The sequence below is a fragment of the Salmo trutta genome, chromosome 3 (assembly GCF_901001165.1).
Source record: "Salmo trutta chromosome 3, fSalTru1.1, whole genome shotgun sequence".
Classification (NCBI taxonomy): domain Eukaryota; kingdom Metazoa; phylum Chordata; class Actinopteri; order Salmoniformes; family Salmonidae; genus Salmo; species Salmo trutta.
Window position 1 is genome coordinate 58,913,741 of NC_042959.1, and position 24,695 is coordinate 58,938,435.

At 43.2% G+C, this 24,695-nt stretch overlaps 1 protein-coding gene across 4 annotated transcripts in view; it reads right to left on the reverse strand.

Annotated features, from left to right (window-relative positions):
• Positions 1 to 24,695, reverse strand: part of LOC115181150 (protein spire homolog 1) — a 53,778-nt gene that overhangs the window by 12,700 nt on the left and 16,383 nt on the right. For all 4 annotated transcript variants that reach the window (XM_029743182.1, XM_029743195.1, XM_029743189.1 and 1 more), the window contains exons 3-7: positions 16,267 to 16,503; positions 9,710 to 9,835; positions 4,086 to 4,160; positions 3,700 to 3,864; positions 3,412 to 3,498 (exon numbers count right to left, since the gene is read on the reverse strand). In XM_029743182.1, the coding sequence (XP_029599042.1) occupies positions 3,412 to 3,498; positions 3,700 to 3,864; positions 4,086 to 4,160; positions 9,710 to 9,835; positions 16,267 to 16,503 (690 nt within the window). The remainder of the gene's footprint in view (positions 1 to 3,411; positions 3,499 to 3,699; positions 3,865 to 4,085; positions 4,161 to 9,709; positions 9,836 to 16,266; positions 16,504 to 24,695) is intronic.

A 24,695-nucleotide genomic window follows, 5' to 3' on the forward strand; every position in this document is an offset into this window, starting at 1 on the left:
TGTACTGTTAATATCACTGTCACTGTACTGTTAATATCACTGTACTGTTAATATCACTGTCACTGTACTGTTAATATCACTGTCACTGTACCGTTAATATCACTGTCCTGTTAATATCACTGTTACTGTCCCGTTAATATCACTGTCACTGTACTGTTAATATCACTGTCACTGTACTGTTAATATCACTGTCACTGTACTGTTAATATCACTGTCCCTGTCCTGTTAATATCACTGTCCTGTTAATATCACTGTCACTGTACTGTTAATAACACTGTCACTGTACTGTTAATATCACTGTCACTGTCCTGTTAATATCACTGTCACTGTACTGTTAATATCACTGTCACTGTCCTGTTAATATCACTGTCACTGTACTGTTAATATCACTGTCACTGTACTGTTAATATCACTGTCCTGTTAATATCACTGTCACTGTCCTGTTAATATCACTGTCACTGTCCTGATAATATCACTGTACTGTTAATATCACTGTCACTGTACTGTTAATATCACTGTACTGTTAATATCACTGTCACTGTACTGTTAATATCACTGTCACTGTCCTGTTAATATCACTGTCACTGTACTGTTAATATCACTGTCACTGTCCTGTTAATATCACTGTCACTGTTAATATCACTGTACTGTTAATATCACTGTCCTGTTAATATCACTGTCACTGTCCTGTTAATATCACTGTACTGTTAATATCACTGTCACTGTACTGTTAATATCACTGTCCTGTTAATATCACTGTCATTGTCCTGTTAAAATCACTGTCCTGTTAATATCACTGTCACTGTCCTGTTAATATCACTGTTACTGTACTGTTAATATCACTGTCACTGTACCGTTAATATCACTGTCACTGTACCGTTAATATCACTGTCACTGTCCTGTTAATATCACTGTCACTGTTAATATCACTGTCACTGTACTGTTAATATCACTGTCATTGTCCTGATAATGTCACTGTCACTGTACTGTTAATATCACTGTCACTGTCCTGTTATAATCACTGTCACTGTCCTGTTAATATCACTGTCACTGTACTGTTAATATCACTGTCATTGTCCTGATAATATCACTGTCACTGTACTGTTAATATCACTGTCACTGTCCTGTTATAATCACTGTCACTGTCCTGTTAATATCACTGTCACTGTACTGTTAATATCACTGTCACTGTCCTGTTAATTTCACTGTCACTGTTAATATCACTGTCACTGTCCTGTTAATATCACTGTCACTGTACTGTTAATATCACTGTACTGTTAATATCACTGTCACTGTACTGTTAATATCACTGTACTGTTAATATCACTGTCACTGTACTGTTAATATCACTGTCACTGTCCTGTTAATATCACTGTCACTGTACTGTTAATTTCACTGTCACTGTCCTGTTAATATCACTGTCACTGTACTGTTAATATCACTGTCACTGTACTGTTAATATCACTGTCCTGTTAATATCACTGTCACTGTCCTGTTAATATCACTGTCACTGTCCTGATAATATCACTGTACAGTTAATTTCACTGTCACTGTACTGTTAATATCACTGTACTGTTAATATCACTGTACTGTTAATATCACTGTCACTGTCCTGTTAATATCACTGTCACTGTACTGTTAATATCACTGTCACTGTACTGTTAATATCACTGTCACTGTACTGTTAATATCACTGTCACTGTCCTGTTAATATCACTGTCACTGTACTGTTAATATCACTGTCACTGTCCTGTTAATATCACTGTCACTGTCCTGTTAATATCACTGTCACTGTACTGTTAATATCACTGTACTGTTAATATCACTGTCACTGTACTGTTAATATCACTGTCCTGTTAATGTCACTGTCACTGTACTGTTAATATCACTGTCACTGTACTGTTAATATCACTGTCACTGTCCTGTTAATATCACTGTCACTGTACTGTTAATATCACTGTCACTGTACTGTTAATATCACTGTCACTGTCCTGATAATATCACTGTCACTGTCCTGTTAATATCACTGTCACTGCACTGTTAATATCACTGTCACTGTCCTGTTAATATCACTGTCACTGTACTGTTAATATCACTGCCACTGTCCTGTTAATATCACTGTACTGTTAATATCACTGTCCTGTTAATATCACTGTACTGTTAATATCACTGTCACTGTCCTGTTAATATCACTGTCACTGTACTGTTAATATCACTGTCCTGTTAATATCACTGCCACTGTCCTGTTAATATCACTGTACTGTTAATATCACTGTAATGTTAATATCACTGTCACTGTCCTGTTAATATCACTGTACTGTTAATATCACTGTACTGTTAATATCACTGCCACTGTCCTGTTAATATCACTGCCACTGTACTGTTAATATCACTGTACTGTTAATATCACTGTACTGTTAATATCACTGTCACTTTGTAACAATAACTCTTGACTGTCAGTACCGCTCCTCTTATTACAGAGGCTGGGGCAGAGAGTCTGGGGCAGAGAGGCTGGGGCAGAGAGGCTGGGGCAGAGAGGCTGGGGCAGTGAGGCTGGGGCAGAGAGACTGGGGCAGAGAGGCTGGGGCAGAGAGGCTGGGGCAGAGAGACTGGGGCAGAGAGACTGGGGCAGAGAGACTGGGGCAGAGAGGCTGGGGCAGTGAGGCTGGGGCAGTGAGGCTGGGGCAGTGAGGCTGGGGCAGAGAGGCTGGGGCAGAGAGACTGGGGCAGAGAGGCTGGGGCAGAGAGCCTGGGGCAGAGAGGCTGGGGCAGAGAGACTGGGGCAGTGAGGCTGGGGCAGTGAGCATTGATGTACAGCTCCAGTAGTAGATGATCTGATTATCTATCAATCACCCCTCATTCCAATCAGTATAATCATACCCTAGAACCCCAAAACCTGAACTACCTGTATTTTTGGGGGATATAAAAAACTCTTTCTTTGACTAAAGATGGGTTCAGTGGCTTGAGGTTTAAATGGAAAGGGGACACTCCTAGCACCAATTCCCAGGCTTCCTCACGTTCCAGTGATGAACGAGACTTGGAAGGATGGCATGGCAAGACTAGAAGACACCAGAATGAGAGGAAAGTGGGGCAGGTACCATAGAATGTACTATCGTATAGTATATAGTACATTTATTATACAGTACTGTACATTAACAGGATTAGAAGGAGAGAACATTCCCCATGTTCTCCTCTCTAAACCCTATGACTGTACAGCCCATATAAATAAGAGATATACTTTACATACATAGCTAATAATTGTCTTCTTATTTCATTCTATGGTACTCTGTTCAGCCCAAAGAGACAGAACAGAGTTGTATCTCTATGGTTCAGCCCACCACCATGCCAACACCAAAGAGGTTGCTAGTCGATGTAAAGTATATCTGTTGTTTCTATAGGCTGTGCACTCACAGGGTTGAGAGGAGGTCTGGACCGGATGAAGTCTAGGATGACCTCATGGGCGCTCTTCTTCAACCTTGGTGGGATGTCATTGTTTACCTGGAGGTGCAAGGACACACACACACACACACACACACACACACACACACACACACACACACACACACACACACACACACACACACACACACACACACAAACACACACACACACAAACACACACACACACACACAGATTAAGAGAGAGCATAACTACATATGAGCAACAAACCATGCTTTTAAGACACCTGACAGTCTTACCATGACCTTGCGTAATTTGTAGCGTTTGGAGCGGATGTCATCCATGAGCATCTCGTAGGGCGTGAGCTGGAACTCGATGGCCAGAGGGTTGTACTGGCGCTCCTGGACCTTCTTCAGCTTCACCCCGTTGCGCAGGTCTCCCATCACCTGCATCCAGAACTTAGCCTGGAGGATGCAGGGGGACAGAAATCATATAGCAACACATCACTCATCCAATGATTTAACACTTATAGGGCCAATTTCCAGACCCAGATGAAGCCTAGATACTCTTGGGCTACAAACATGCTAGTCCAAGAGTAGGTTTAATATGAGTCTGGGTGTCAGAGAAGGGTGTTGCCAGGTAAAAGGGGCTGTGTGAGGCTTGTGATAAGGAGCTGGTCACCTACCCAGTCCGCATTCTGGAGCTCATTTAGGTCTCTGCTGGGATCCTCAGACGGCTCGCCACCCATCTTCCGAAGATTCTACGAGAGAGAGGAGAGAGAGACGAGAGACGAGAGAGAGAGAGAGAGAGAGAGAGAGAGAGACGAGAGATACAAGAGAGAGAGAGAGAGAGACACGAGAGAGAGAGAGACGAGAGAGAGAGAGAGAGAGAGAGAGAGAGAGACGAGAGATACAAGAGAGAGAGAGAGACACGAGAGAGAGAGAGACGAGAGAGAGAGAGAAAGAGAGAGAGAGAGAGGGAGAGAGAGAGACGAGAGAGATGAGAGAGATGAGCGCTCAGAGCTTAAAGGCCCAGTGCAGTCAAACATCGTGATTTTCCTGTGTTTTATATATATTTCCGCACTATGAGGTTGGAATAATACTGTGTAATTGTGAAAATTATGATAATGCCCTTTTAGTGTAAGAGCTGTTTTTGTGTGATTGAGTTTTGGCCTGCTTGGTCACAAGAAAAGATAGTTCCAAACCTCTCTGCCAATAACAGCTAGTTTTCAGTTTTCCCCTCCCCACTCAGACCACTCCCAGACAGCCCTAGCAAAATTATTGCTTGAGAAATTACTCTTTGCTAAGAAACTATTTTTGTTTCTTTTTGACCACTTTAATTGAAAACAATAACAGTAAGGTCCTTAATTGTTACCCAGAAATGATTTGATATTGAGATAAAAATTGCATTGGACCTTTAATTAAGTAACTGACCTCAAAGCCACAGGTTTCATCCTTTCATGTTGAAATGAGATGTTAATCCAGTTCATTGACTACCACAGCATTAGGACAGGCAGCTAGCCCCGCTATCAGTCACACCCACAAATCAATACGATTCCATTATCAATGACAGTTAACGAGAGCCTTCGCAGCCTGACAAGTCCCTCTCAACTAGCATCATGATGGTGCACTCACACATTCCCACCACACACATGCCCAGTCCATTTTCATCAGTGATTGAAAATCCTCATTGCAGCCATAGGGAATAAAGCATGGTCCTGCCAGTGTATGCATAGCAGAGATTATAGCTTTTAGCCATGGTCAAGATGACTGTATGAAATTTAGTGTGGGAACTCCCTTAGCTAGCCCATGCTAACACCAATCCACTGCTTTTAAATGTGTGGGAAGGAGTGAGCAAGTGCACTTCGAGAGAATTGGGATGCAACCAATGAAGCAGTGAGCAACCTGCATCCCTTCTCTTCCTGATTCAGGAGTTCATTAGAGGACAGGACACTGAGGGATCTGTTCTGCAGCAGACTGGAAAGCCTCCTCCTCCTCTCTCTCCTCCTCCTCTCTCTCCTCCTCCTCTCTCTCCCCCACCTCTCTCTCCCCCACCTCTCTCTCCCTGTTATTTGTGATGAGAGAGGGGGCGTCACCCTGCATCCCACCGGTATTTGATAGAGCAATCACAGGAGATTTACTGTAGGGCCTCTCCTCTCACTGGATATACAGAGCCATAACTCACACTACACTGGAAGGGCATTTGCCTTCTCTACCATAGACATATTCCCTTTTCATGTAATAACATAAAACAGAAAGCTTTACAATGGTCCGTGAATAACAACATGATTGTTGACAAACATTTTAAAAAAGCCCAGGGTGAGATGATGTTGGATTTAACTCCCGGTGCTCATTTGTACGACCAACACAATACCATCCCTTTCCTAACTTATAGTTTTTAACCCTGAGCAAATAGGAACAGAATTGGCTTTGGGGATTAAGCTACAACTATGCTTTTAATAGTGTCCTTCTGTCCTGTTATAGAGCTCTTTGTTATGAAAGAAAGGGTTTCTCTCTCTGCCTGCTGTCCTGTAGCTAGCAAGCTAAATCCCCTGTGGGACAACACGTCTCTGCCTCGCTGCCAGACAGAGGAGGACAAGTGGGGGAGGGGAATGATGCAGGGCCGGAAGCTCATTTTACTTCTCCTGGTATCACACACACAGAGATGTACACATGCACAGACAGAGAAACACACACACACACACACACACACACACACACACACACATAAACGTAACCTTGTCCCACATTGAACAGCCAAGCATCTTGACCAGAGATTGCACTGTCCAGCAGATCCTTAGTCCAGTCCCTACTGCTATAATCCTAGGTGTTTCTGCCTGCACATACAGTAGACTAGACTACACCCTGGCCTATTCACATCTGGTTGCATACACCAGATAGGCTAACTAAACTAGATGTACTGTCTGTAGCCACCTGAACCACAGAGCTTGACACTTGTCTCCCCTTCTTCATAGCTAAGCTTCTTACCCTCTCCTCATAATAGGACTCTCCACTCTCTTTTGTAACAGTGAATTATATAACTGTCCAATTCCTTTGCTCCTTTCAGATGTACTACTGTGGAGGGGGAGTGCTGCTTGGCTGGATGGGTCCCTGGGGAGTAGCATCCAGTATGTGCTTCATGGGGACAATTCTAAAAGCTGAGCACATAGATTTTTCCTATAGCAAACCCTGCAGAAAAATGTATGACCTCAATGACTCACATTTTTGGGGTTCACAGGTTATTTAAAAAATATATATAGTTTATTTTACCTGTATTTAACTAGACAAGTCAGTTAAGAACAAATTCTTATTTTCAATGACGGCCTAGGGAACAGTGGGTTAACTGCCTTGTTCAGGGGCAGATCGACAGATTTTTACATTGTCAGCTCGGGGATTCCATCTTGCAACCTTTCGGTTACTAGTCGAATGCTCTGACCACTAGGCCACCTGCCGTTATATATGACAACTGAGACTGGGGGCGTTGGTGGGTCTATGTACATGTATGTTCTTCTGTATCTGTGACTCTAAACCCCCTGACTGTAATTCTCTATAGCGACTCAGTCATGTTGAGCAATAGAACATCAAGCTTCCTGCCATCTAGGTCCTAGGCGGTGTAAAAGACTCCAGTCACCCAGGTCATAGACTGTTCTCTCTGCTACCGCATGGCAAGCGGTACCGGATGCCAAGTCAGGATCAAAAGGCTCCTTAACAGCTTCTACCCCCAAGCCATAATACTGCTGAACAATTAATCAAATAGCCACCCAGACTATTTGCATTGACACCACCCCCACCCCCCACCAATGTTTTACACTGCTGCTACTCGCTGTTTATTATCTATGCATAGTCACTTTACCCCTACCTACATGTACAAATTACCTCGACTAACCCACACATTGACTCGGTACCGGTACCCACTGTATAACCTCATTATTGTTATTTTTTACTTGAGTTTATTTAGTACATATTTGCTTAACTCTATTTTCTTAAAACGGCATTGTTGGTTAAGTAAGCTGTTGTATTCGGCACATGTGACAAATAACATTTGCTTTGATTTTGATTTGATATAGCACATGTGACTCTGTGGCAGACAGCAGTGCATTGAGGGACATTAAACTAAGCCTTTAGGTATGCAGACATGTTCACAACAGCATTAGGGATTTACCTATGTACAGATGTAGGATTTTAATTTGAGCAAGTTTGCTACAGCAGGAAAATAATCTTGCAGCAACAGGAAATGTAAATTATTATGTGGATTATAATACATTTACATTTTTGTAGGGGTTGATAAACATTTTAAAAGTCTGAAATGTCAAAGTGCAAATTACAAACTTCAGAAGTTCTCCTGCAACAAGGTGATCAAATTAAGATCCTACATCGGTACCACCACAGAACTAAGCCCTATAATACTGTACTACAGAACTGTACAGACAGAAGTGGACTCTGCTCCCCAAGAGGTGAAAGACTGAGCTGATTAACAAAACCTACAGCTACTACCAGGCAGCTTCCCCTGAGGTAGACAGATCACTCTGATCAATGCTCCTTACTGGCCTACTTTAACATGTCATATGCTGGGGTGGGATAGCATGTCTACACAGACACATGCACACACACACATACATATACACACACAGCATGTACTGTTGTTCCTCTCTGTCAGTCCCAGGTCCACAACATTGTCTCTCCATAGCCCACAGTAAACATCACTGTGATGACCTATGGCAAACACGGTTAGGGATGTCCTGAAATATGAGATGCTAAATATAATCCATGTGTAGTGGCAGATAACAACACTGCTGCCTGAGTCTCATCCTGACTCCCTGCTGTGGGTATGTTTTACAAACAACAGCTGTAGCTGCAACCGTAACCTGCATTCCTTCTCTGTAACACACACACACACACACACACACACACACACCCACCCACCCACCCACCCACCCACCCACCCACCCACCCACCCACCCACCCACACACACACACACACACACACACACACACACACACACACACACACACACACACACACACACACACACACACACACAGATTAACCTGAATTCCTTCTCTGTAACACACACACACACACGCACACACGCGCACAAACAAACACACACACACAGATTAACCTGAATTCCTTCTCTGTAACACACACACACACGCACGCACACGCACACACGCACAAACACAGATTAACCTGAATTCCTTCTCTGTAACACACACACACACAGATTAACCTGAATTCCTTCTCTGTAACACACACACACACGCACACACACACACACACACACACACACACATTAACCTGAATTCCTTCTCTGTAACACACACACACACACACAGATTAACCTGAATTCCTTCTCTGTAACACACACACACACCACACAGAGTAACCTGAATTCCTTCTCTGTAACACACACACACACACACACACACACACAGAGTAACCTGAATTCCTTCTCTGTAACACGCACACACACACACACACACACACACACACACACACACACACACACACACACACACACACACACACAGAGTAACCGGAATTCCTTCTCTGTAACACACACACACACACACACACACGCACAGACCCGACTCAAGGCTGATATACAGTAGCTGATATACAGTAGCTGATATACAGTAGCTGATATACAGTAGCTGATATACAGTAGCTGATATACAGTAGGATCCATTACAGGACATGTATGTAGTGTGCCATGTTGATCAGTTCTCTGAAGCATGTGAAACACCTTAATGTCATGCTGCTTAATCTCCTGAATGAATGTCTCTCCAGTCACATGACCTCTGAACATATGTCCCGGGTCTACATGTCTGTCTGATTTACACTACAAGGTTGTCTAGTGGTGAATGCCAATGACCATTCAGATTCACCTTTTAGTGGTCCTATGTGCACTGGAGCCTGAGAATGAGATGTCAATCAGGTCCCAGAAACAGACCGGAGCTGTTCCAATATCCATACTGGTTAGCATACCACATAGGATAAAGCAATGTATTGGGAATACATGCTAAGTAGGTATGCTAGTATAGACAACGGAACAGAACCACTATGTAAGCAAGCTGAGGGCCTATGCAGTCAGGTACTGTGTAGTGTGTTGTGAGCATTGGTAAATGGAGGTGGTTTGGTGAACCATGGTCACATGATGAGTAACCTTTCCTGAGACCTGAAGACTTTCTTTACCTGCCCAAGCTAATTCCTAGCCTTTAGCTCAGTGGACTAACACAGTCTTGTTGCACACAGGAGACAGGGGGTTTGAACCCAGTTGGTCACACATTGATGTGTAGGTAGCCTCACCTCTTTGGCACTCTTGATCTTCTCCAGGAAGGAGCGTAGCTCCCTGGTCTCAGCGTAGAGAGCACGGCACACAGCCTGGTAGTGGCTGGGGGCATCGCCAGGGCTGGGGAGGTGAGACACACACATCTACACACAGACAGACAGGGAGAGAGAAGTAGTACTGTAAGTAAAACATTGTAGATACTGTAAATATGGTAATTCAGCAGATGACAGAATGTATCCTTGTGACAGCAGATTACAAAATACTGTATGTCCTTGTTTCTCTGAGATGAACAGAAGGTGCTCTTGGCATGATCTTGGCACCAGTAGTCCACTGCATTTCCCATCCCATATAGCGCCTCAAATTCTAACAGAGAATGGTTGGCCGTGTCGTCTGCAATCTTGCCCACCAAGTAAATTTCCTGAACTGACAATATTTCCATTAGATAAATGGTGCTGCTGTGTAGAGGAGGAATCCTGGAGCAGAAATTGAGAATTAGGTATTAAGGAGTCTTTCCCCAGTAGCATCATAATCTCAATATTCCCTGACCCATTCATTTTTAATAGAGTCATGCTGATATAGGAGAAGATCCCTGATTGCAAATCACACAGGAACATACATCTGAAATGTTGTGAAACATCTAGAAGGCAGTTAGAGAGAGAGAGAGGCAGGCAGTTCCTTTTGGGTAAGGCTCTGTAGTTAACAACAGACAGAGAGAGAGACGAGGGTGGACTGGAGGATAGAGAGGATGACAGCTATTAGAGGAGACATCTAGCCATCGGGCAGTAGGGCTGGCAAGACAACAGCGGCACTGTCACCCAGGCAGCTCAGATGTCCACAGCCTCAGATAACCTTGCTAGCAGTCGCTATGGAGACCTGGTTCAATCCCTTGGGCCCTGTCTCTAGAATCATTATTTCACCGCTGTCATGTCTATCCTCCTCAGGCCGGGTCGGATAGAAGGCTGAAGACTATAGTTCAGTCGAGGCTCCTCAGAGGAGGAAGGGGAGGACCATCCTCAGTGAATTTCATAAAAACATGATTTATTTTTTACATTTAAAAAGTTATCCGTTTTAGATAAAACTATACGAAATATATTCACGTCACCAAATAATTGATTAAAACACACTATTTTGCAATGAAGGTCTACAGTAGCCTCAGCAAAACTCTGTATGGTAGCACCATGTGTAGCCGGAGGACAGCTAGCTTCCGTCCTCCTCTGGGTACAGTGACTTCAATACAAAATCTAGGTGGCTCATGGTCCTCACCCCCTTCGATAGACTTACACAGTAATTATGACAACTTCCGGAGGACGTCCTCCAACCTATCAGAGCTCTTGCAGCATGAACTGACATGTTATCCACCCAATCAAAGGATCAGATAATGAATCTAGTACTGAAAGCATATGCTAAAAATGAAGGAGAAGCAAGAGAGAGAGTGATTTCTTCATTTTTTTTTCCACTGTCAGTTTCACTAAGCAAGAAAATGCAGCTAGCTAGTTTAGCCTATGTTAGCTAGCTGGCTTTGACTATCCAACACAACACTGGAACTCTTCCAAGTCAAGGTAAGCTTTTGGTTTTACTAAGTTATTGTCACTGGGGCCCACCGGTGTAACTGCTAAACTGCTTACTGACTGACTGTACACTGTAACGTTAATGCATGACTGTAGCGAGTTTACTAATGCGTTAGTTCTATTAGCTATGTTGACTATGATGTTACTTTAGCTAATATGGTGACAACGATGTAGGCTGTGTGTAGTGGTTATGATATGGTTTGGCTTGGAATGTTTGTTTTTTTACCTGGTCTCCTACAGCTGATGTGTTGTGCATTGAAGTCCACAAGCAAAGGAAAAAGGTGAGAGGAGGAAAACGCATAGATGTGAGAAGGAATACAACGTGGCTGCTATGAAAGTGAACTGTGTTTACGCTTGATCAGGGGTGTATTCATTCCGCCGATTCTGTTGAAAAACGTTTCTTAAATGGAATGAAACAGGGATAAACATACATTAATTTGTCCAATAGAGACTCTTGTTTGAAACTGTTGGACTAATGATTACACCCTAGATCAGCTAGATGTGGGCAAGTGTGTGCAAGGTGGTATTAAATGTGTCACTGTCTGTCCATGTGTGACTTTCTGTCACCTCAAATTTTTCTCTCGACCTATGTGCACCTATGTTGCAAACTTTAATTCATAGGCTAGGTTGCAGCAACCTCATGATGGGAATAGGGAAAATTTGAGTATCATGTAGTAGCCTAAACCTATCAATGCTACATTGAACTGGGTGAATGGAATATGAATGACAGTCATCCAATATGCTCTAAGAGAAATAATGCTCGTTAAAAAACATTGTCCTCCCACCACTGCAATGGTTATGTAAACACCATTGGGGCATCTAAGGACTCACTGGGTGGATCTAGTATGATGTCTGTTCTCTCAACACTACTGGGTGGATCTAGTATGATGTCTGTTCTCTCAACACTACTGAACATGCTGGGTGGAGCTAGTATGATGTCTGTTCTCTCAGCACTACTGGGTGGATCTAGTATGATGTCTGTTCTCTCAACACTACTGGACATGCTGGGTGGATCTAGTATGATGTCTGTTCTCTCAACACTACTGGGTGGATCTAGTATGATGTCTGTTCTCTCAACACTACTGGACATGCTGGGTGGATCTAGTATGATGTCTGTTCTCTCAACACTACTGGGTGGATCTAGTATGATGTCTGTTCTCTCAACACTACTGGACATGCTGGCTGGAACTAGTATGATGTCTGTTCTCTCAACACTACTGGACATGCTGGGTGGATCTAGTGTGATGTCTATTCCCTCAACACTACTGGGTGGATCTAGTATGATGTCTGTTCTCTCAACACTACTGGGTGGATCTAGAATGATGTCTGTTCTCTCAACACTACTGGACATGCTGGGTGGATCTAGTATGATGTCTGTTCCCTCAACACTACTGGACATGCTGGGTGGATCTAATATGATGTCTGTTCTCTCAACACTACTGGACATGCTGGGTGGATCTAGTATGATGTCTGTTCCCTCAACACTACTGGGTGGATCTAGAATGATGTCTGTTCTCTCAACACTACTGGACATGCTGGGTGGATCTAGTATGATGTCTGTTCCCTCAACACTACTGAACATGGTGGGTGGATCTAGTATGATGTCTGTTCTCTCAACACTACTGGGTGGATCTAGTATGATGTCTGTTCTCTCAGCACTACTGGGTGGATCTAGTATGATGTCTGTTCCCTCAACACCACTGGACATGCTGGCTGGAACTAGTATGATGTCTGTTCTCTCAACACTACTGGGTGGATCTAGTATGATGTCTGTTCTCTCAACACTACTGGGTGGATCTAGTATGATGTCTGTTCTCTCAACACTACTGGACATGCTGGCTGGAACTAGTATGATGTCTGTTCTCTCAACACTACTGGACATGCTGGGTGGATCTAGTATGATGTCTGTTCCCTCAACACTACTGGGTGGATCTAGTATGATGTCTGTTCTCTCAACACTACTGGGTGGATCTAGTATGATGTCTGTTCTCTCAACACTACTGGGTGGATCTAGTATGATGTCTGTTCCCTCAACACTACTGGACATGCTGGGTGGATCTAGTGTGATGTCTGTTCCCTCAACACTACTGGGTGGATCTAGTATGATGTCTGTTCTCTCAACACTACTGGGTGGATCTAGTATGATGTCTGTTCTCTCAACACTACTGGACATGCTGGGTGGATCTAGAATGATGTCTGTTCTCTCAACACTACTGGACATGCTGGGTGGATCTAGTATGATGTCTGTTCTCTCAACACTACTGGACATGCTGGGTGGATCTAGTGTGATGTCTGTTCTCTCAGCACTACTGGGTGGATCTAGTATGATGTCTGTTCTCTCAACACTACTGGGTGGATCTAGTATGATGTCTGTTCTCTCAGCACTACTGGGTGGATCTAGTATGATGTCTGTTCCCTCAACACTACTGGGTGGATCTAGTATGATGTCTGTTCTCTCAGCACTACTGGGTGGATCTAGTATGATGTCTGTTCTCTCAACACTACTGGGTGGATCTAGTATGATGTCTGTTCCCTCAACACTACTGGACATGCTGGGTGGATCTAATATGATGTCTGTTCTCTCAACACTACTGGACATGCTGGGTGGATCTAATATGATGTCTGTTCTCTCAACACTACTGGGTGGATCTAGTATGATGTTTGTTCCCTCAACACTACTGGACATGCTGGGTGGATCTAATATGATGTCTGTTCTCTCAACACTACTGAACATGCTGGGTGGATCTAGTATGATGTCTGTTCTCTCAACACTACTGGGTGGATCTAATATGATGTCTGTTCTCTCAACACTACTGGACATGCTGGCTGGATCTAGTATGATGTCTGTTCCCTCAACACTACTGGACATGCTGGGTGGATCTAGTATGATGTCTGTTCTCTCAACACTACTGGGTGGATCTAGTATGATGTCTGTTCTCTCAGCACTACTGGGTGGATCTAGTATGATGTCTGTTCTCTCAACACTACTGAACATGCTGGGTGGATCTAATATGATGTCTGTTCTCTCAACACTACTGGGTGGATCTAGTATGATGTCTGTTCTCTCAACACTACTGAACATGCTGGGTGGATCTAATATGATGTCTGTTCTCTCAACACTACTGGGTGGATCTAGTATGATGTCTGTTCTCTCAGCACTACTGGGTGGATCTAGTATGATGTCTGTTCCCTCAACACTACTGGACATGCTGGGTGGATCTAGTATGATGTCTGTTCTCTCAACACCACTGAACATGCTGGGTGGATCTAGTATGATGTCTGTTCTCTCAACACTACTGAACATGCTGGGTGGATCTAGTATGATGTCTGTTCCCTCAACACTACTGAACATGGTGGGTGGATCTAGTATGATGTCTGTTCTCTCAACACTACTGAATCTAGTATAGATTATAGTCTCAACACCACTGAACATGCTGGGTGGATCTAGTATAGATGATAGTCTCAACACTACTGAACACGCTGGGTGGATTTAGTATAGATTATAGTCTCCACTACTGAACATGCTAGATGGATCTAGTATAGATTATAGTCTCCACTACTGGACATGCTGGGTGGATCTAGTATAGACAATAGCCTCCACTACTGTATATGTTGGGTGGATCTAGTATAGATTATAGTCTCCACTACTGGACATGCTGGGTGGATCTAGTATAGATGATAGTCTCCACTACTGTACATGCTGGGTAGATTTAGTATAGATTATAGTCTGAACACTACTGAACATGCTGGTGGATTTAGTATAGATTATAGTCTGAACACTACTGAACATGCTGGGTGGATCTAGTATAGATTATAGTCTCCACTACTGAACATGCTGGGTGGATCTAGTATAGATTATAGTCTCCACTACTGAACATGCTGGGTGGATCTAGTATAGATTATAGTCTCCACTACTGTACCTGCTGGGTAGATTTAGTATAGATTATAGTCTGAACACTACTGAACATACTGGTGGATTTAGTATAGATTATAGTCTCAACACTACTGAACATGCTGGGTGGATCTAGTATACATTATAGTCTCCACTACTGAACATGCTGGGTGGATCTAGTATAGATTATAGTCTCCACTACTGAACATGCTGGGTGGATCTAGTATAGATTATAGTCTCCACTACTGAACATGCTGGGTGGATCTAGTATAGATTATAGTCTCCACTACTGAACATGCTGGGTGGATCTAGTATAGATTATAGTATCCACTACTGAACATGCTGGGTGGATCTAGTATAGATTATAGTCTCCACTACTGAACATGCTGGGTGGATGTAGTATAGATTATAGTATCCACTACTGAACATGCTGGGTGGATCTAGTATAGATTATAGTCTCCACTACTGAACATGCTGGGTGGATCTAGTATAGATTATAGTCTCCACTACTGAACATGCTGGGTGGATCTAGTATAGACGATAGTCTCCACTACTGTACATGTTGGGTGGATCTAGTATAGATTATAGTCTCCACTACTGTACATGCTGGGTAGATTTAGTATAGATTATAGTCTGAACACTACTGAACATACTGGTGGATTTAGTATAGATTATAGTCTCAACACTACTGAACATGCTGGGTGGATCTAGTATACATAATAGTCTCCACTACTGAACATGTTGGGTGGATCTAGTATAGATTATAGTCTCCACTACTGAACATGCTGGGTGGATCTAGTATAGATTATAGTCTCCACTACTGAACATGCTGGGTGGATCTAGTATAGATTATAGTCTCCACTACTGAACATGCTGGGTGGATCTAGTATAGATAATAGTCTCAACACTACTGGAGGAAAGACACATGTACAACAATTGCAGGCTCCAGTACCATAACCCTGACCTGATCACCACCATTTTGTAGTTGACTGCACTTGATGGCTTGACAGCAGAAAACCTACTATTTCATTATTAACCCTGCCATTCACCCATGTAGTGACATTTTTGCTTTTAATCATCAACCACCATCATCCCCCAATCAACAGCTGCCTACCCTCAGGATGTCCCTGTAGCCACGAACATTACAGATGTTGATGGGGTCGTCTTCGGCCTCCTCCTCTTCCTCCGTGGCCTCGTAACCTTCGTCAGGGCAGGCGTCTCTCTCGGCCTCGCCCATGTTGGTCATGAGGTCTATGAGCTGCTCCAGGGGTGGGCTCAGCTCCCGCTCCTCGCTCTCCTTCAGTCCGTAGTCCAACGCCTTGTAGATCATGATGCCCAGAGACTCAATCACCTGAAGGACAGGACACAAGCAACAACACACACTGGGTATCATTATATTGCCATCCATATACAGTGCCTTCGGAAAGTTTTCAGACCCCTTCACTTTTTCCACATTTTGTTACGTTACAGCCTTATTCTAAAATGGATTAAATAAAATAGAAATCCTCAGCAATCTACACACAATACCCCACAATGACAAAGCAAAAACTGTTAATTTTTGCAAATGTATAAAAAAACAAAAACAGAAATACCTTATTTACATAAGTACTCAGACCCTTTCCTATGAGACTCGAAATTGAGCTCAGGTGCATCCTATTTCCATTGATCATCCTTGAGATGTTTCTACAACTTGATTGGAGTCCACCTGTGGTAAATTCAATTGATTGGACATGATTTGGAAAGGCACACACCTGTCTAAATAAGGTCCCACAGTTTACAGTGCATGTCAGAGAAAAAACCAAGCCATGATGTCGAAGGAATTGTCCGTAGAGTTCCGAGACAGGATTGTGTCGAGGCACAGATCTGTGGAAGGGTACCAAAACATTTCTGCATCATTGAAGGTCCCCAAGAACACAGTGGCCTCCATCATTCTTAAATGGAAGAAGTTTGGAACCACCAAGGCTCTTTCTAAAGCTGGCCGCCCGGCCAAACTAAGTAATCGTGGGAGAAGGTCCTGATGGTCACTCTGACAGAACTCTAGAGTTCGTCTGTGGAGATGGGAGAAACTTCCAGAAGGACAACCATCTCTGCAGCACTCCACCAATCAGGCCTTTATGGTAGAGTGACCAGACAGAAGCCACTCCTCAGTAAAAGGCACTTGACAGCCCACTTGGAGTTTGCCAAAAGGCACCTAAAGACTCTCAGACCATAAGAAACAAGATTCTCTGTTCTGATGAAACCAAGATTGAACTCTTTGGCCTGAATTCCAAGCGTCACGTCTGGAGGAAACCTGGCACCATCCTTACGGTGAAGCATGGTGGTGGCAGCATCATGCTGTGGGGACATTTTTCAGTGACAGGGACTGGGACACTAGTTGGGATTGAGGAAAAGATGAACGGAGCAAAGTACAGAGAGATCCTTGATGAAAACCTGCTCCAGAGTGCTCAGGACCTCAGACTGGGGGCGAAGGTTCACCTTCCAACAGGACAACGACCCTAAGAACACAGCCAAGATAACGCAGGAGTGGCTTCGGGACAAGTCTCTGAATGTCCTTGAGTGGCCCAGCCAGAGCCTGGACTTGAACCCGATTGAACATCTCTGGAGAGACCTGAAAATAGCTGTGCAGCGACGCATTGTCATTATGGGGTATTGTGTGTAGATTGATGAGGGGGAAAAATGATTTAATCAATTTTAGAATAAGGCTGTAACGTAACAAAATGTGGAAAAAGTCAAGGGGTCTGAATACTTTCCAAAGGCACTGTCCATTCATCATAGGCATCCAAGAATCATGCCAAAACGACAATGTCTTCATGTTTTGAATAAATGGATTATGAATAATTTTCCTTGATTTGTGTTATTCAGCTGTTAATCTCCTGGAAAACAACAGTAAATATGGGTTTGTGTCTTCGTTCCCTGTTATGTAATATATATAATCTCCTTTCATTATCCTGCACAAGACTGTCCCATGCTTTCAGCTGTAGCATGTGCTACACAAACACATGACCCTTTCATTCAAGTGAACAACCCAACCTTTAAAAGCAAGGCAGACCTTAACAGATTAGTCAGTAATAACGTGACTTGACTGAGCCAGCAGAGAACCATTATAAACTGGATGCTGATTGGCTGACAGCCGTGGTATATCAGATGACAAAACATTTATTTTTACTGCTCTAATTACATTGGTAAACAGTTTATAATAGCAATAAGGCACCTTGGGTTTGTGATATATGGCCAATATACCAAGGCTAAGGGATGTGTCCCAGGACCCTCGGCGTTGTGTTGTGCTTAAAAATGCCCTTAGCAGTGGTATATTTGCCATATACCACACCCCCTCGGGCCTTATTGCTTAATAATAATGACAAAATGACACATAAATACGCTATACATATTGTTAGGTTCTAATTCTCAGAGTAAAAAACTCTACGGACACTATGAAAGCTTAACCAGGTTTATTCTTCCCAGAGTGTCAATACAGCTGCATTCAGACAAAACATGTTTCCACCACCACAAGTATATATACTCCAATTTAGGCACTCCTCCTTCTCTCCAATCCTTACATCTATTATGGTTCGACAAGAAGAGGAAGTAAGACAAAGTAATAGGGTAATAAACCATAATTTCTCCCTTAAGGGGATCTGACCTGATCTCAACCCCTCATGTGCCTAATCCACAGATGTCCATCTGTATCCCCTATAGCAATCCTGTGACTTCCTCCCGTCCACCCAGCACATTCCAAAGCCATCTGGCTCCTACAGATAACCATTACCTTCTGATGTAAAAACCAGTCTCTAGGATAGCAATGTTCCAAGTTTAACCCAGAATCCAACAATATTTAAGATGATAAAAACAACAAATATTCAGGAGCTTCAGAGGAGTGATTTAAATCTTATGCATACATTTATTAAGTCAAGAATATCGGTATTGTTTTATGCTGAAGTCCAGTGCTTAATTTGAGCCGGATCCTCTCCCCCCACCCCCACTTCATCATGTATTTCCTTATAGAATCACAGCAGCGCAAAGGGTTCTGGAGGAGCTGTCTGTTCAGAAAGAAATGAAATAATTCAGAATAGCCTACTTCACCATGGCAAAGCCCAAAATATTGCCACAGAGGATAAATAGCTTATTTTAAAAATAGCCTAGCTGTGGAGTGTAGCCCAATAACAAGGCCTAGCCTACAGTTGGGAATGAGCTGCAAATCTGTCAGTAAACAGCATGCAGACAAAACTGGCCTTTCGCAATATTTCAAATAGCCTACAATCATGTGAAAACACAGGTTGGAAAGCAAATGTCTCCGGCTGAAAAGAGAAGACTCTAATCTGTCAGCTGTAGGCGATCAATATACAGTGCACTCGGAAAGTATTCAGACCCCTTGACTTTTTTTCACATTCTGTTACTGTACAGCCTGTTTTTTTCCCCCCTCATCAATCCACACAACACCCCATAATGACAAAGCAAAAACGTTTTTTTGACATTTTTGCAAATTCATTAATTAATTGAAAAAAAAAGTATTCAGATCCTTTACTCAGTACTTTGTTGAAGCACCTTTGGCAGCGATTACAGCCTCAAGTCTTCTTGGGTATGACGCTACAAGCTTGGGACACCTGTATTTGGGGAGGTTCTCCCATTCTTGTCTGCAGATCCTCTCAAGCTCTGTCAGGTTGGATGGGGAATGTCGCTGCACAGCTATTTTCAGGTCTCTTTAGCCTGTCATTTCGATCGTTTGTTCGATATTAGGGTGCTTTCAAGACAAATGGGACTCGGGGAAAAAAAGGTTGAATCATGACGTCAGTGATCTTCAGTTCGGAAACTCGGAGCTCTAGCAAGAGGCCAGAGTTCCCCACTTGGAATTCTGAGTAGGATGACCATTCAAAACTAATTTTCCCAGTGGAGCTCGTTTTTTCCCAGATTTCCCAAATGTCTTGAACGCACTGAAGTCTGACCCAGTTTCGATTTCCCAGTTGTATTGAACGTGGCATTAAAAAAGATTATACCAAAGTCTCCAGTCATGTAAAATGACATAGAATTGCATGAAATGCGTTTATAAAAGGCCAACAATGTTAGGGACCATAGGCCACAAAAAAAAATTCCCATGTGTGCAACTTCTGTAAGTGCCTCTACTCTACTGCTCTATGTCACTACGCAAATGTGATGATATGCATGCAATGCTTTATTATAAATGTGATTTTTTTTCTTATGCGTTCCTCAGAGCTCCCCATGTCAATGCTCTCTCACACTCACTTTTTGTTCCTGGACCCCCTGATTTACAAATGAAGGACCGCTTAAGTCCAAATTTAGTAGGTGTGTGAGAAAGATGTTAGCAGTCCCAGTAAATGCAGTGAAGCGGCTTCCCTTTGTTAATCTAGGTGAATCTGGCCTCTGAATGGCAGATCATGGAGAATGAGGCCAGAGCTGGCCTAGCGTGCCAAGCCCGAGACAAAAGACTGACTGAGAAATCACACCGGATTACACTGCAAACTTCAATGCTGCTGATGAACAGTGAGAAAGGAGAGAGAAAAAGACAGAGGGGGAGAGAGAAAAAGCAATGGAGGGACAGAGAATAAAGATAGATAGAAATAGGGAGGGAGAGAGAAGGAAAGAAAATTAAGTGAGAGAAAGGAAGAGAGAGAAAAAGAGGGCAAGAAAGTAAGAGAAAAGAGGGAGGGGTTTGGTGTGTTTTTGTAGATCAGACTTCATGGGCAAGGTCACAGGACCCTGTTCAGATCAATAGTCATCCAGAAGGATTCATGTGAGTGGATCTGTCCTGACCTCCTCTAGAACACAGAACACTACCCTGGCTCAGTGGGAACCTGGGGACCTCTGCACCCTGACGAGGATAAGCACTCTTTGTCTGGCTAGACCCCACCCTGCCCTGCTCTTCCCTACCTCCCCTCTGATGTTACACCCCACCTCACTCTCCACTCTCTGCTGTTACACGCCCCGCCAGAGACACACAACAACCCCATCTCTCCCCTGTGCTATGAGACCAGTCACTCTCACATCCAAAATACTAAAGTCCGCCTATAAACGCTAAGCAGCTTTCATCCAGACTGCATTGTAGAACAACCCAAAGTGAACCAAGCTGTGATAGGCCCGACAGACACTAGGCAAGCCAAGGTAAGTCAAGACGAACCTCAAGCCTCTATTGTTGAGGTGTGTTTGATATTGTTCCTTGCTAGTCAAAGGTCAAAGTATGAACTATGCATTGCATCCAGTCTGAAGAGCGAAGACAGAACAAAGGAATCAGAACACAGAAGAATCCCTCAGAAGAATGATGCACCTAATAAACATGTAAGGAAACATCTAGAGCATGGACAATAATGACTCACAGTTAAATCCTTCCGGTTTTCAGAAAAAGACGTATGAATGGGAGGTAGCCTAAATCGTAGGTAGATGCCTAAACATTGACTGTGCAGATTTGATTGATTCCAGCTCTACATAGACAACCCCAGGATCTGAGCAGCTTGTTACAGTGGGGGAAAAAAGTATTTGATCCCCTGCTGATTTTGTACGTTTGCCCAGTTACAAAGAAATTATCATTCTATAATTTTAATGGTAGGTTTATATGAACAGTGAGAGATAGAATAACAACAAAAAAATGCAGAAAAACGCATGTCAAAAATGTTATAAAATGATTTCCATTTTAATGAGGGAAATAAGTATTTGACCCCTCTGCAAAGCATGACTTAGTACTTGGTGGCAAAACCCTTGTTGGCAATCAGAGGTCAGACGTTTCTTGTAGTTGGCCACCAGGTTTGCACACATCTCAGGAGGGATTTTGTCCCACTCCTCTTTGCAGATCTTCTCCAAGTCATTAAGGTTTCGAGGCTGACGTTTGGCAACTCGAACCTTCAGCTCCCTCCACAGATTTTCTATGGGATTAAGGTCTGGAGACTGGCTAGGCCACTCCAGGACCTTAATGTGCTTCTTCTTGAGCTACTCCTTTGTTGCCTTGGCCGTGTGTTTTGGGTCATTGTCATGCTGGAATACCCATCCATGACCCATTTTCAATGCCCTGGCTGAGGGAAGGAGGTTCTCACCCAAGATTTGACAGTACATGGCCCCGTCAAATGATGCGGTGAAGTTGTCCTATCCCCTTAGCAGAAAAACACCCCCAAAGCATAATGTTTCCACCTCCATGTTTGACGGTGGAGATGGTGTTCTTGGGGTCATAGGCAGCATTCCTCTTCCTCCAAACACGGCGAGTTGAGTTGATGCCAAAGAGCTCCATTTTGGTCTCATCTAACCACAACACTTTCACCAGTTGTCCTCTCAATCATTCAGATGTTCATTGGCAAACTTCAGACGGGCATGTATATGTATTCTTGAGCAGGGGGACCTTGCGGGCGCTGCAGGATTTCAGTCCTTCACGGCGTAGTGTGTTACCAATTGTTTTCTTGGTGACAATGATCCCAGCGGCCTTGAGATCATTGAGAAGATCCTCCCGTGTAGTTCTGGGCTGATTCCTCACCGTTCTCATGATCATTGCAACCCCACGAGGTGAGATCTTGTATGGAGCCCCAGGCCAAGGGAGATTGACAGTTCTTTAGTGTTTCTTCCATTTGCGAATAATCGCACCAACTGTTGTCACCTTCTCACCAAGCTGCTTGGCGATGGTCTTGTAGCCCATTCCAGCCTTGTGTAGGTCTACAATCTTGTCCCTGACATCCTTGGAGAGCTCTTTGGTCTTGGCCATGGTGGAGAGTTTGGAATCTGATTGATTGATTGCTTCTGTGGACAGGTGTCTTTTATACAGGTAACAAGCTGCGGTTAGGAGCACTCCCTTTAAGAGTGTGCTCCTAATCTCAGCTCGTTACCTGTATAAAAGACACCTGGGAGCCAGAAATCTTTCTGATTGAGAGGGGGTCAAATACTTATTTCCCTCATTAAAATGCAAATCAATTTATAACATTTTTGACATGCGTTTTTCTGGATATTTTTGTTGTTATTCTGTCTCTCACTGTTCAAATAAACCTACCATTAAAATTATAGACTGATCCTTTCTTTATCAGTGGGCAAACGTACAAAATCAGCAGGGGATCAAATACTTTTTTCCCCCACTGTAATTGATAGCTATAGCATGGTTTAAGTAGGTAGGAGACAAGGTGGTTTTAACAGCAATAAGTGCTATTTATTCCCTCAGTCAGGAGGAGAGCCAACACAAACATGACTGTTCTAATGATCAATCACACTCTCCTTTCTTCGCAGACTTGTGACTAAACTAAGTGAAGGAATGGGGAGGAGGGAGGAAGGAGTGGGTGTCAAGAGATTGTGGATTTTAACTGTGCAGTGAAGCGCAGCCATGAGCAGGTAAAACAACATCAAACAGACTGCCTGTGTTCGTCACATGACTGTCACAGAGATGACGAGAAAGAGAGCGAGAGCGAAAGAGAGAGAGTCAGCTGATCACGGGGCAGGGAATGGTTCTGTCACACGCATACATGTTTTCTTTACACGCAATCCAGCCTTTCCCTGTAAATACCATACCAGAAACACACCCTCCTGAGGTCAACATGAATATCTTAATGTACCACACCCTACCAAGGTTTGAAATAGTCCAGATAGATAGAACTACTGTGTGTTAGGATGCCTCTGTGCAGCTTTCTGTCATTAAAGCCCCCATGCAGTCTTTGTCATTTATTTTCAAATCATCACTGTATGTCATTTATATCACTCTGTGTGTTTATTTAATGAAAATAGCTCCAAAATATATATTTTGTATAATTTATTTCCCTGACCCTCTTTTGGCCCTTGAAATGCTCCTACACAAAAGGGCATTATAATAATTTTTTTCACAATTTTAGTGTTATTTCAACCTAGTGTGGAAATATAATAAAAAAAACAGGAAATCCTGTTTTTAACTGCACTGCCCCTTTAACACCTTCTTTGACCATTGAGACTTCTCCCTCAAGCCTCTTCCTAGACCTCTGCAATGGGCTCAACCTGTTTCCTTTGCACAATCCCATTCCATCTCTTACTTTTGATTCCTGAGAAGGGCTACAATGATTTCTGTGGGATAATGGATTTTTATTTGACATAACCCACTGCCATAACGCCCTGGCTTCAGTTTACCCGTGTAAACTAGCATATTGTGTCTGTAATGAACACGATGGGAGACAGAGAGCTGGTTTCAAGCGCAGGGCGCAGCAGGTGTTTATTGTAAAGGACCACAGCAGGAGGCAGGTAGCTGGGTCCAGGGGCAGGCAGAAGGTCATACACAGGGGTCCAAAAAGGCAACAGTACAGGCAGGGAAAAGGCTAGTAACATCATCCAGGAGATCAGGCAATAGGTTGATAATAGGAAATCCGATAGGCTAAAGTACAGGCAGGGAATAGGCAATAGGTGTCGTTAGTGAGGCAGGCTTAAACTATCATACACAAGAGGATTAAATTACAGGAAACCAAGCACTCCAAAAAGAAGTGTGTCACAAAACAAACAATACCTCACAGTGATGTGGTGCAAAGAACTGAACTAAATAGTGTGTGATAATGACATACAGGTGTGTGAACAGGTGATCAGAATTCAGGTGATTGGGATCTGGAGAGT